The sequence below is a fragment of the Neomonachus schauinslandi genome, chromosome 6, assembly GCF_002201575.2.
Source record: "Neomonachus schauinslandi chromosome 6, ASM220157v2, whole genome shotgun sequence".
Lineage (NCBI taxonomy): Eukaryota > Metazoa > Chordata > Mammalia > Carnivora > Phocidae > Neomonachus > Neomonachus schauinslandi.
In genome coordinates this window covers 65,187,521-65,202,066 of record NC_058408.1, presented here as the reverse complement: position 1 = coordinate 65,202,066, position 14,546 = coordinate 65,187,521, and the positions used below count along the sequence as shown (strand labels likewise).

Below are 14,546 nucleotides of genomic sequence, written 5' to 3'. Positions count from 1 at the left end.
ATCTGGTAAATCTTCAGGATTCTCATAAGTCATCAGTTACTGTTGGATTCATGAGATGAAATTATATTTCTTATAAAACATTCTTAAAGTCAGGTTTATCATTTGTATTAATTTGCTATAATTAAGCTTGGTTCTTTTCTACACACACTGTCCTGACTCTTTATCTAACTAAAGTTTTGTAGGCACCCATTAAATAATTTATCTCTGCACTCTCTCTTTTATTAAGCTGGGAATAACCAAGACCTTAATGATTGTGGATGTAGTTTTATGTTTTGTAGCCTTATGTATAGAAACCTCTTGAGTAGAATTTTGTACTTTCTTTCCAGTAATCCGTAAAAAACCTTTTTATTGATGTGTCTGTTGGAGTTGAGTATGTTGTGACTCAGTTGACCTTGTCTGTCCTTATGTAAGCAGCTTTTATAGACACTAATGGTGGAATTTCATTCGTTCTTTGTTGCAGAGAGCTAAAACTTTGGCCATGTCAGTTACTTCCTCTGGATTTGCCGAGTTCACACCTCAGTCCATCTTAAGGTCTGGTCTTCGAACACCACCTTTACCCTCTCCCTCTCTGTCACCTGGAAGGTCCGTTACCCCTCCTTTACGACTTAAGGAAACTAGAATTTCATTTATGGAAGAAGGCATGGCCACAAAATGGATTCCTGGAGTAAGTTTGATAATAGTTGGTACAAATTAAGAATATATTAGCTTTTATAAGTAAAAAGTCAGATAAATCAATTTTTTTTTGAGAGAGAATGAGCCGGAGGAGGGGCAGAGGGAGAGGCGGACTCCCCACTGAGCAGGGAGCCTGACTTGGGGCTCAATCCCAGGACCCTGAGATCATGACCTGACCTAAAATCAGACGCTTAACTGACTGAGCCACCCAGATGCCCCACATAAATCAGTATGACTATAGATTTTTATATACAGTCTCACAGATAGGCATGAAATCAGAAAACACTGGTTCAGTAAAAATCTCATGGCACTGACTGGCCAAGCAAAACCGATCATTTGCAACTGAAGTTTTAAAATAGGGCCCAGAAGCACCAAGCAAATTGCCTGTAATCAAATGGCTCTTTGGTGGCAGAAATGGACTACAGTCAAGACCTCCAAATGTCTTAGTCCATGTTGTTGTTTTTTTTTTAACCTTATATTGTGTTGGCTCTCTTACTAAGTTCCTAATTGGGTGTCTATTGAGACGGTATGTGGTCAGAGCTCCATTGTGGGTTAATAGGAAACCATTTGGTAGTAGTGGGTCATCTTGCCTATTCTGTGTTTTAGTCTTTTGGAAATACCGTTTTATTCCCAATCAGGGAAACATTAACAACCATTAACTTTCATGTATCTGGAGAGAATGGATTTAGAATAAATGAGTTTTGACTGAGAAGAGAATCTAGAGAAATACCAAACATGAAAAGGATGTAAGTAATCAGTTACTATTGATTGGAGATGGAGTGCTTAGACTCTACTGATTTCTCCTAGTAAATTTTTTTTTCCCCAAAACCTTTTACTTGACAGGCTGCAGATGACAGCAAAACAAGACTATCTGTTTCTACACCTCTCCATAAATGTGGAGGTCCAGCAAAAAGCGAATGGCTAAAGAGCAAAGCCAAGACAACAGCTTTTTCCCTGAGTAGTCCTGAAAAGGACCATCAGGAAGTGGAAGTGAGGTCCCAGGATACCCCTTCCCAGAGTTTGGAGAAACTGGATATGAGCCGAGAAAGTAGCGGTGCCTCCACCAGGTCAGACCAGACTACCTTGGAGTATCAGGATGCGCCATCACCAGGAGACTTGGAAGATATTTTCGTGGCCTCAAAGCCAGAGAGCTCTTCCACAGAACTCATTAATTTAACTGAACCGACTGAGAAGGACAGTGATAAAGATGTGCCTGAATCAGAAGTGACTCCTCCAGACCTAGAGAAACAAACGGGTAAGACCTCCTTTCCAGATATTCAAAAAATGTGTAGAATTCTTTCCACCGTAAGAAGAGCATCAGGATTAAGTAATTACATGATCCCAGTGTACTAGGTTCTAGACACAACGCACACATCTGCCTTAAGGCCATACTGTAGCTGTGAGAAGTAATAATACTAACCCTCCAGTCTGGGTTGTTATTACAGTTTCCACCTTGTCCAGCAGCCTCAGCTTTCTAGAAAGCTGCTCAGAAACCAGGTCGGTCATTCTTTTCACCATCCCTATCTCCAGAATAATCACTGGACAATCCAAACAGATATCCAGAGGCCCATGAATTTAGAGTCTTTATGTTTACTTCTATATTAAAAAGATTTTGAGCCCCTAATGTCTGTGGAGAACAGGTAGGCTCCCCTTGTGTGTGTGCTCCGTGTTGAGGAGCCTGCCCCTGCCTGCGAGTAATTTAGAGCCTCGTGGACTAGATACATAAACAAGCACTTACAGTATAGTTGGAAAAGTGTTCCTATAGGAGGCATGGAAGGGGCCAGGGAAACACCAGAGAGAGGGGAGAGACTTGGCTTAGAATCGGATGAGAAGGGGCATCTGGGTGGCCCAGTCGGTTAAGCAGCTGCCTTCGGCTCAGGTCATGATCCCAGGGCCCTGGGATTGAGTCCCGCATCAGGCTCCTTGCTCAGTGGAAAGCCTGCTTCTCCCTCTCCCTCTGCCTGCCTCTCTGCCTACTTGTGCTATCTCTCTGTCAAATAAATAAAATCTTAAAAAAAAAAAAAAAAATTGGATCAGAAAATTTAGTCTATTTTTGGTTTCGTAGCCCTGCACGGTTTTAACAAGCATATTTAAAGGTAATTCCTATATTCAAATCTGTAAAACTAAATACTTCAATAAAAATCTGTCATACTGGTTTCTTTGGGCTGTGATGTCTTTGTATAATAAACACAAGCATTATTGCTCTAAGAGCCTAGGACTGTCCTCATGAATAGCATCTGTCTACAAGTGTACATCAGTCCAGATGTGCTCTGGTCCACCAAAATAGTTGAATGATAAAACAGATGAGGATGTTCATGGCAGTATCTTCATTGATTATTCCTAAAAAGATGAGGCAGTCTCAAATAGAAACTTGTATTGTTTTCGTGGGGGATTATATAGCACAAGCTATAGGGTGAAACAGGCTAGCTGTGAATTTCAGCTACTTACGCAGCCTGGGATAAGCAGAGTAACTGTGCTTCTGTGTCCTCATCTGTAAAATGGGGATAATGATCCCCCCACTTGGATTGTCGAGGACTGAGTCATTCTCTGTACAGCACTTGCATGTTAAGTCTCAAGTGAGGGAAGCGGTAGGGTACGGGGGCTCCCGGGCTGGGCTCGGGCTATTCGAAAGACCTGTTGGCATTCTGAGGCCAACGGATAAATCTAAAAGTACAAAAGAGCAGATCCAACAAGCTTGTTAAAAAGTAGTCATCCAAGAAAGATCATGAGTACTCGCTAAACAGTTGGCATAAATGATGGTAAGTATCCTTCCCACTGATTCATAGGCACTGTAGACGGCACGAAGACAAAGGACCTCTTGGTTGCAGAGGAGGTGCTTACAGACTTCAGTCCCTTGCGCCCCATTCCAGGAGGTGGAGCTTCCCGCTGTGCTCCGCCAGCCCACGACGGGTAAGCTAGCAGGGAGAGCTGCTCGTGCTCAAAGTGTGAGGAGATGGTGAGCCGGAAGCTTCCTATTCTGTGCGTAGATGAGCTTTTTTTTCAGACCTTGGGCATTCCCGCTTTGGTACTGGTTTCTGTTGTGAAGGACGTTCATTTGTACAAGTGTGTGTTACATAGTAGTTATTGTGAAGTCTTAGAACAATACTAGATACTTCCTGAATGTACAAAGTCATGAAGTGAGGCAGATCTCCTTTTATATTCTTTGGTGACTCTGTATTTGTTGAAGCCCTCCTGGTTTCAGGTTGATGAAGTGGGTCTCCTACGGCATCAAGATGGAGTATAGGGGACATGGCTCAGAGGCAGTTGCGTTCCCTACCATGTGGTGAATACAAGACTCCAGCAAAGGTTTTCATTTGTAATGACTGCTTGAACTGTTATGCTCTTGGTTAGTTCTTTTCAGTGTTTGTACATTCAGGCACTGTACTAGACGATGTGGGGTCTACCAGCCTGATGCTGCTCGGTGGGGTCTAAGAGCTTGAGGTCAGGCCCCAAATGGTTTGTGGTTGCAACACATGACAGGCAGCTTGTATTAGACTCTAAACCAGTACATCACTTCCTTTCCTGAAAGTCAGCTCAACTCATCAGTGAAGTGATTGACTGCCGTTCTGGCAAAATCTCCTTCTCTTGTTGCAAGGCTGGACGCCTTGCGCTTCAGGATTTGGAGCAACGCTGTTGTAGAGGATACCAAAAAGTTGCAACTTTAATTATCGTGAAGTAGTAAGGGTGATTTAGTAAGATTAATCCTTATAAAACATAGTCATTTAAGATACCGTAAGTGGTTCATTGCTTTCTAAGTCCTGAGGGAGTTCACACACCACCCACAAAAATCACTATCGTAATAGTCACATCTCCTACATTGAACCCAGTTATATGCTTCACTTCTGAGAAGAGAAATCCTGATTAGCTGCAATCTTTGCCAGGCCTCCATAGAAAAAGTGGGAGGAAACTATAAAAGGATTATCTAGATTGTTTATTTAATTCTAATATTTTTTGAACTTTAATGAAAATAGGATTGCAGTGGGGTTGATGGAGAATTGCAACAGTTGCAAAGGAAAAAGTAATCACATGACAAGAAACTTTGTGGTTACTGGTAATCTAGGCGAATCGTCACCATCATGACAAGCCTATGTCTTTTTTAAATATAAATTTATTAGTTGTTGCTTCTTGGTTATCCTAACATTGCGAGATGGAGATAAGTCTTAAAAATACATCTATAAGGGATGCCTGGGTGGCTCAGTTAAGTGTCTGCCTTCAGCTCAGGTCATGATCTCAGGGTCCTGGGATTGAGCCCCTTGTCAAGCTCCCTGCTCAGCGGGGAGTCTGCTTCTCCCTTTCCCCTCCCCCCACATTCATGCTCTCTCAAACTCTTTTTAAAAAAATCATTTATAAAATAGGTATATATTCCAAATGCATGTTTTTTCTTGAATTTATTATTTGTCCCATTTTTTAAAAATCACACTTTTGTTGGGTTTTGGGAAAGGCCCTATTCAGAATAGGAAGGGATCACTGTCCCCATATTTCCAGAACTTAATTTCACCAAGTGGCTTAATACAGGTCCCATTGGTCTCCTACTGTGAGTCTTTTTTCATACTCTTTCCAGATAATACTAAAATATTGAACCTGATTTTACTGAGTATATAGGAAATACTCCATAATATCTGATAGACTTAAGAATGTGCCCACAGATAATTAAAAACTGGTGTAAGTGTAATTTATACTGACCAGCATTTTAAAATAATTTTATTTGTAGTTTAAAGCCATGCATATTAGAAAGTGGGAATACCAAATACAGCATTACTTGTTTCTAAATTCACTTATAAATTTTATAGTGTTATTTAAAATGAACTTGGGTGGTATTAAGTTCTCCGAACCTCGGGATTTATTACCAAAATGACATGTAGCAGAGAAGAGCAGGTGGGACCTTCTTAAATACTAATGCATATATTTCTTTTTCTAAAGGAAAATCCTCACCCTGAAATCCCAGGTACCAGTTTTAGACGAAGGACTAAAATCTGTTGAGACCTGCACCTCTGCGTTTAGAGCAGGTAACAGTCAATGTGTGTATTATTTTGACTTTAGAATTATTTCATTTTAGGGGCGCCAGAGTGGCTCAGTCGGTTAAGCATCTGACTCTTGATTTGGGCTCAGGTCATGACCTCAGGGTGGTGGGGTGGAGCCCTGCATCAGGCTCTGTGCTCAGCATGGAGTCTGCTTGGGATTCTTCCTCTCCCTTGCCAACCCCCAACCCCCTCCCCGGCTCACACATGAGTGCATGCGCGCTCTCTCCCCCCCCGCCCCCAAAAAAAACAACAAAAAAGAATTATTTCATTTTAGTGTTTTAAGAGTGTTCTTATCTCAGTTCTTCCTCTTTGGTCAGGTTCTGTAGCTGTAAGTAGCCTTGTGTTCTAAGGAGATGTATCAGAGCAGTGAGTTGCTTGTAAGGCGCTCTGTGGTCTAAAAGTAGATGTCTTAGAATGGTTTTTGTGGACCTATTTTCCTTCAGAACATCAAAGAAGAGTAAAATCAATTACCAGTCCCCAGCCAGGCAGCATATCTGCTTTTCTGTCTTCTGGGACTCCAATATCTACATGGGGCAACTTCTGTTTTTTAATTTAAGGCCAAGATTGGCTTTTTATTAGTGGAAAATAATTACAAATGACTGCATTTGCTCTAGGGAAATTAACAAATATGTAGAATTCATTTGATTTTTTTTTTTAATCCAGTGACTTCTTTTCTTTCACACACTGATAATTGGAAGGTAAAGTGCTTATTTTCCCATTCCTCTTTGCCAAACGGACAGGTGAAAAACTTTCCTCATTTTGTTTTATAAGCTATCTTTGTATTTTAGGGATACCAGCCCCATTATCTGTTGAAAGCATGCAAATATTTTTTCCTTGGTTTTTTTGTTTTGTTTTTTTACTTTTTTATGGGGGTGCTTGGATGGCTTAGTCTGTTAAGCATCCAACTCTTAATCTCAGCTCAGGTCTTGATCTTAGGGTCACTTAAAAAAACCCCAAAAACCTTTTTACTGATTTTTATTAAACACTAAAGGGTTTTGATTTAGTCAGATTCTACCCCCCCACCCCAGAATGCTTTGGGTGTCGTTCACAAACCCAAATGACATAAAACTATGCGTGCTAATGACATAGAAAACTTAGTCAAAGAGGAAGGTAAAAGATGAGGATTTATTTTTTCTAATGAGCTGTCACCCTCCCTCAGCTCCCCTCTAGGTTTTTTGTTGTTGTTTTTTTTTAAATGGTAGAGTACATTTTTGGCCACTTGGATGCTTTCTGCCAAAAGAGAGATACCTAGTCCTTTTCACAGTGAGATACAGCCCAGACTGCAGGTCCCTCTTGTCATTATACTGAAGTTTCACAGTAAGGGCCGGAATTCTACCTAAGTTGGAAAAAACAAAAAAAACCCACCATTGTCATTTTAAGTGTAAAATTTATCTTCCATGTGTTTGTAGAAAGCAGATACGTATTGTTTAAACTGGATACTGAAGAGATGGGATTCGTATGTAAACTCTCATAAGGCTTTTCCCCTTCAAGAAGTTAGAAACTATTGGGCAATAGGACAGTTTTTCAAGGAAATATTCTCAAGTGCAATACAGCCTTTGCCTTTCTCTTGCTTCTCAAACAGTGTGTGTGTCTTTTTGTTTTTCTTTCAGCTCTGGCCGATGTGCAGGGTGATAGTGGAGACTCTGGGCTTGCTATCCCTGAAAGTCCTGTGATCTCCGAACATAAGCCTGACCAGGAAATAACATTGAACTTACGGGAAGATCACAAAGTAGAACTTGATGTCCTGAAAGCAAGTGTTGACTTAGCGGAAGAAAAGCCTCCCGTTTCTGACGATCCTCCTGATCCTCAAGAAATTCATGTAAAAAATTAATTTTTTACTTTGTTGTTAGTTTTGGTTTAGTTAGATTTCAAATCATAGCTTAAACCTAATGTATTCATTTATTTGACTGTTGTATAAAAACCTCTTTTTAATGTGCATTAGAAAAAAGCATGTAAATATTTTGTGGATTATAAAAGAACACATCCTTTAAGTGAGAAATTGTTTTTCGTGACCACCAAAAAGCTATGTTAAAGAAGTCAGAATTCTAACAGTTTAATTTTTGCTTAGTATCTGGTTCAAATGAAAGTTCTTTTAGCCATGAGAAAACAGATACTGGCTACTCCAGAGAAAAGTATGACAACTAAACTATTCAGAGCATTTGAAAATAACTGAATACAGTTAGATAGGATTGTTCCCCCATGCATACTTATAGGAGAGTGCTCATTAGCTGGCTGGGGTTTAACTTCTATAACACGAGAAAGGATTTCTTTTCTGTCTTTCTTTCTTTCCTTTCCTTTTTTTTGTACTTAATACGATTTATGGTTTCTAAAAATTCCGCCACGTTTCTTTTAATATCAACAGGCAACTTTATATGATAAATGAATGTAAGATTAAAAAAAAAACAAACCTCTTCTAATTTATAGAAATGTGATTGTATAGTATTTGGGAAGTTTGTTAAATCATAAAAGTGTCATGGTTGTCCATATTCATTTTCATGAGTATTCTCACTATAAAATAGATGGATAAAGTCCCCTTACTTCAGCCGGGAAGCTAATAAAAATTGTGGGCGTGGTATGAGTGAGAATCCTCATTTCTGGGTATTTCCAGTCTTCATCTCACTGAATGTGTGGGGAGTGGGAAAATGTCATTGTCTAGGTGGGTGGTAATGTTCTACCTTCTTGGTCAGGAGATCTCTCTGTTACTTTCTACCTCCTCCTTTTTCTCCCCCTCCCTTACCAAAAGGTAAATGCAAGGACCATTCCTTCTTCCACCAAACCCTTGCAGGAGAGGTACTGAACTTGAAAGCCTTAGGAATTTCATGGTTTATGCAGCCCCAGCAAAGGGAAGAGGATTGAGTCTAGCCCAAGGGAGCTTATGTAGGTGAATTCTTCTTCAACCTTATGGGGATCATGCTGTTTAGAAAAAGTGTGGTTAGTTAGGGATTTTGGGGATTACCATTAAAACACAATTTGGGGGTTGTGTCTTTTTCTCCAGTTAATGTTTTTTTTCGGGTGAGAACAGGATAAGTCCTTAAATTAGCATCATAGTAATTTTCAAGGTTTTGTAAAGACTGTCTTTTTTAGCTAAGGAAATGCGGAATTTCTATTTTAATTCCATTCAGAATCTCAAAATCTTTTTCTGTCTAGTTATTTTGACCAAGTAATAATCTCTGATTGCTTAAATAGATATTTTTATAAAATAAACCCATAAGTATATGCCATATCAAACGTAGTTTATGTTTAACAATTCATATACCAGGGGTGAGATGATTATTAAAAAACTGTATGCTTTAGGCTAAAATAAATGTACACATTAAAATTCTTTAACCAGTCTCTTATCTTTAATTCATTGTAGGTGACTGAACATGAAACGCTCGGAGTTCAAGATTCAGAACACGAGGCTAGGAGTCTTTCATTTAATGAGTTGTACCCCTCAGGGACTCTTAAACTCCAATATAATTTTGATACCATTGAGCAACAATTTTGTGACTTACCTGATAATAAAGACTCTGCTGAGTGTGACGTTGCCGAAGTAGACGGGGAACTTTTTGGGGCTCAGAGCAACTTTACCTTGATATTGGAAGGTGAAGAAGGAGAATTAGAGACAGGTGATTCTGCAGCATCTAATGTGTTAGCTCCAGCGGCAAACACAGTAGCTGAGGAAAAACATGTATGCAGTGAGAAAAATGGTGGACACGACGCAGAGTTGCCAGCGGTCCTGACTAGTGATCAGGAGTCCCAGAAGGTAGAGACCTTACCATATGTGCCTGAACCAATTAAAGTCGCAATCGCAGAAAATTTACTAGATATAATTAAAGACACAAGAAGTAAAGAAATTACTTCAGATACAGCAGAACAGCAGTCCATTCATGAAAACATACCTTTAATAAGCCAGCAGGTCACCAAGGTAGTCAAATCTACGTTGAAGACTGTTCAGGAGACAAGTACAGTGACTATAAACGTGAGCCAGCTTGATGACACGATTTCCTCCAGAACTCGCAGGAGAGGACGTGTCCAAAACCCGAGTGTCCAATCAGCACAACAGGAAGAGTCTGTAGCTGTTGCTACTCCTGACAGGCTGGGCCTTTTGGATAGGAGGACTCAGAAAAGGAAAGAAATTTCTGGGTCTTTTGAACGTGCCTGTTCTGACGTCAAAGTTTTATCTCAGAACCTGCAAATACCTCAAAATTCTGTGACTCCTAGGAGAGGAAGGAAAAGGACAAAAGATAATCGGGACATGTTAGAAAGTGATCGTCCTATGGAACAGGACTTAGAGGTTACTCCAGATAGCAGACTAAGGAGGGTAAAACCCTCTCAGCTCTTGGAACCAGCTACTGGAAAAGCTAAGCTTTCGTCTGTTACAAAAAAGACTCCTAAAGGAATTAAAAAATCTGTGGAATACCCGGAAAGTGTTGAAATGGTAGATCTAGATCTGAAAGTTAGTAAAGTAGCACATCCCAGTGGAAGTACCCGAAAATTGAGAAGTGCCACTCTAGAAACTTCTAAAAAGCCAGATGGAGAAACTAAGCTTTCGTCTGTTACCAAGAAGACTCCTAAAGGAATTAAAAAATCCGTAGACTATCCGGAAAGTGTTGAAATGGTAGATCTAGATCTAAAAGTTAATAAAGTAGCACGTCCCAGTGGAAGTACCCGAAAACTGAGAAGTGCTAATCTAGAAGCTGCTGAAAGTAGAGGACGTAAACCAGATGGAAAGCCCATGGACGAGCCACCGCCTGTCAAAAGTCCTAAAAAGAGGGAAAGTAGCACACTCGATGTCACAGAAGACTCCAAACTGGATTCATCGCAGCTGAGTCTTCAGGCAGAGTTTGGTAGACCTAGGAAACGTGGTAGACCGAGAAAAGTTAATCCATCTGAAGATGTCAGATCCAAGGCTGCCAAGGAAGTGAAAAGTCCCAAGAGGAGGTCAGGAACTTTAAGCAGCCAGAGGAGGTCGACAAGAAAGACCCCAGCCAAAAGAAAGACTGATGTTGCAAAAACAGCCTTAGAAAAATCCGCTTTAGTGCCAAATGAACTTGCTGTGGTGACTGGCTCTAAGAAAAAGCTTACGAAAAGGACTGAAGATCCAAACCAAACATGTGCATTATGTCCAGTATCAGAAAAATACACTGATGAAGAAATGACAGCTATGGAAACTGACAACCCGGAAGAGAGGGGGCTTGCCCCAGCCACTCCGCCAAAATCGTCCCGCAGCACAAGGACTCGATCTAGCAAAGCCATCTCATTTCCCGACCTCTCTGAACCAAAAAATGAGTTTGTGTTCTCTACTCCTGTGTCAAAGGTTCCAAGGAAAGAGAAAGGTACTTTTACTTATATTCAGAGCGCAGTTTTCATCTCGCTCAAAGTCTTCAGCTTAAAATTCTGTTGTGTAAAGCGCAATTTGATTTAAGACCGTAATTATTTCTCCTAAAAATGATTAGTAGTTACAGGAAATTCCTCTTCCCCTCCAAAAAAGAAAACACACTTTATCTTTAAATAGTAAAGTTTAAAGATTTTAAATTTCGAAGTATCTTTAGATTCAGGAATTTTGTTTCACTGTGACTCTTGAGCCCTATAATTCACTTGACACAGGTTTAATCTTCTAGAATAGTATCATTTCTCTTCATTCTGCCCTGATATAAGTGACTTAATTTCTCCTCAAATAGAATCAGCATTTTTAATCTTAAGTGCCGCTGTGTTTGGCTCATGTCCCAGCAGATATCCGCAACCTCAAATTGTTTTGAAGGGAAGGAGCAGTAGAATTTTATTGATTAGGATACAGAAATTATTTCAGTGCCTCCTCCCTGTTGCCCATAAATTGGCATGGCTGTACGTCCAGCCTCCCTCATTGCCCCTCATGAGCTCTCTATCGTTGGGTTGGTATAGCTCATACCTTCCCAGCGGGGGTGATGTGTCTCCCCAAAGAATGAGAATATCTTAGTCTTTATCTGTGCTATTAGGATTTGGAGGGGGGATGTTTCGGTGAAGCAGCCAATTAAGAGAAAGGGTCTAAAAGGTGATGATGATGATGAAGGAAATGTTGAGACACTGGTGTAGCTGAACAGAACGTGTTAGGGTCGTTCTTGGCAAATGTGATAAAAATGGTTAGGTGAGCAAAATGTAGTTGTTCACTTAAGGTTGAAGATCTGAATTTCAGCAAAGCAGCTCAGGGACTCGTAAGTAAAGTAGGTGACTTTGTTGTATTTATTTAACCTTTTAGAACTGTTGTGTGTACTTTTAAAAGCATTAGTGAACATCCTGTAGAGTTAGTTGCCTTATGACTTGAGGAAGGCCACACGAAAGATAAGCCATTTAGAAATATGCAAACTAAAAATTTTCTATATTCAGCATTCACTCTGCAAACACTGTTTAAATGTGTTGGTTTATGCAGTCATTTATTTTAGATACATAGTCTGAGCCCAGGAAGGGCCCTTTGCCATCAGATTGATCATTTGTTTTACAAAATAACTTGTAGTTGCAGGAGGTCTGTCTCCCTCCCCCAACCCCCAGTTTTTAAAAATAGATCTTTGATTTTGTGGTACTGTAGGATTCAGTTTTTTACGGTTTGAGGAAAGGGAGGTCACGCCCATACTTTCCTTGGAGCAGGACGCAATGACCGGAGTGTGTCCGATTTTAGCTCACTTGACTAAGCTGCTAGATCAGATAAATTTTAAATGCCGCAGCGTGGGTAGCAGAAGGTCATTAACACAATTCTTTTACTCTTTCCTTGTGACTTAGAAAAGTGTAGCAAACAGGGGCGCCTGGGTGGCTCAGTTGGTTAAGCGACTGCCTTCGGCTCAGGTCATGATCCTGGAGTCCCGGGATCGAGTCCCGCATTGGGCTCCCTGCTCGGCGGGGAGCCTGCTTCTCCCTCTGACCCTCCTCCCTCTCATGCTCTCTGTCTCTCATTCTCTCTCTCTCAAATAAATAAATAAAATCTTTAAAAAAAAAAAATATTTTAAAAAAAAGAAAAGTGTAGCAAACACCCAAATTGTATGGTATTTTGGCAAATGTCTCAGTAGTTCTGATCTTCGTCATTTTTACATACTTGTCACCTATATACCCACCAACTACAGCTTGTTTCTGTAATAAAATACATGCCTGCCATAGAAAATTAGAAATTCAGTGTATATCCTCTCGTCATCTGAAGGACCGATAACCAGAGTTCACATTTTTGTGTGTCTCGTGGCTTCCCCACCGATAGGCTTCCCGGCTGGCACCGCATCTTGCCGATGGGCCACACATGCTTGTACCTTCTTCTGTTACGTATTTGAACCGTTGTCAGATTCTCTAGTGTTAAAAACAGGCACCTTCTCGCGTTAGAAGTGGTGAGAAATTGGGGACTGAGATCTCTCATTTCTGCCACTTAGTAGCTGGGCAGCCAGTCCTTTCACTTTTCCGAATCTGGCTTTCTCACTTTGACAACGAAGAGGACAGCGCCTGCCCCGCAGCCTTCTGACAAGGCAGTCACCAGCATCCAGGGCCTCCTTGCTTCTCTTCCCCTCCGGCTAGAGTTCCCTCTCTCCTCCTCTGCCCATTCACGTTATCTCCTTAAAGCTCTTTAGGAAGGGCAGGAAGCACCGAGGAGCGGGCCCAGAAATATTATCGTATGACCCGAAGGCAGAGAAACAGCCGTCTTAGAATTTAGTTAGAGGCATTTCGCTGGTCAGAAAAACGTGAAGTTTGACATCTCCGTGGAGTCTAATTTCTGTTACTCAGCAGCAGGTGTTTAAGGGCCTGCCAAGGGCCTGAGGCTGAACTGGGGTAGATGTTCGTCAGGTGATTGGATTCCCACTCCAGCGCAGTGAAGTGTAGCTACTGTTCTTCCTTCCTTCCACAGTGAGGGGAGGTTGAAGTTCAGGGAGACTGAGCCCCCCATGCCACCCAGGCTGCGAGGTGGTGTCCGGAGCCCACCTGCTGGCTGCTCAGAGCATTGACCAGTACGTTCCTGGCCTTGAAGCCGGCACTTTGGGACACCTTACGCCTTCGGTAGCGCTGGCATCAAAACTTCCCCTCAGGAAACAGAGGTGGGTGAGGAATGAATATGCCAAGAAGTATCATAAAATCTTGTTTGGCTTAGTAGAAGCACATGGAAGAAATGGGGGAGGCCGAACATTTTTGCACACAATAGTGGGTGTTCATATTTCCTTACTTCTTTGAATTGTAGGGGGAGATGGAGGGGAAGAACGTGAGCTGGTCTTTGAAAAGCCAGGGCAGTTGTTGCTCCAGGTAGCCTAGAAAGAGAAAAACAGCATGTTTTCATTTCCTGGAAAGACCCTAGATAGGTTTCTTCTTAACGACAAAAGGGGAAGGTCACCACCAGCACCCCCACTATTGCCGGCTCTGCCCCAGAGTCCTCTGGCAGCAGAGAGAACTCTGATTTCTGACCTCACCTCGGTTTTTTCTTAACAATCATGTGCTTTAAAAGCAGAATTTGATGTCTTATAGAAGTCTTGACTGTCCAGGTGGGTGAAATAATGCTGAACTAGACCTGGAGAATTTTATTTCAGGACTGTAAATTCTTGAAATAGTAAGCACCTATATACCCACGCTGTTCGATCCTCTCATCTTCACGATGACTTGATAGGTCCTGTTATTAATCCCATTTTGTAGAAACTGAGGCACAGAGGGGTTTTATTTGCCAAGTGCAGGAGCTGGGATTTAACCGGTGGCAGACGGCTTCAGCGGCTGCTTCCGTAACATGGCTACTGGCCATGAATACGGAGATCCTGTGGTAAAAACAAAATCTGAGATACAGTCTGTGATATTTTTAATTATGTATTTTGAACCAGTTCTTAATTAAACCATTTTTATTTATCTATGGCATTTCTTCCGATCAGCCTGTTCTTCCACATT

At 41.2% G+C, this 14,546-nt stretch overlaps 1 protein-coding gene across 1 annotated transcript in view; it reads left to right on the top strand.

The window, feature by feature from the left end:
* AHCTF1 (AT-hook containing transcription factor 1) overlaps positions 1-14,546 on the top strand; it is a 79,387-nt gene that overhangs the window by 60,439 nt on the left and 4,402 nt on the right. The window contains exons 29-35 of the mRNA XM_044915968.1: positions 461-664; positions 1,516-1,927; positions 3,459-3,582; positions 5,593-5,690; positions 7,304-7,512; positions 9,049-10,046; positions 10,179-11,011. Of these exons, the coding sequence (XP_044771903.1) occupies positions 461-664; positions 1,516-1,927; positions 3,459-3,582; positions 5,593-5,690; positions 7,304-7,512; positions 9,049-10,046; positions 10,179-11,011 (2,878 nt within the window). The remainder of the gene's footprint in view (positions 1-460; positions 665-1,515; positions 1,928-3,458; positions 3,583-5,592; positions 5,691-7,303; positions 7,513-9,048; positions 10,047-10,178; positions 11,012-14,546) is intronic.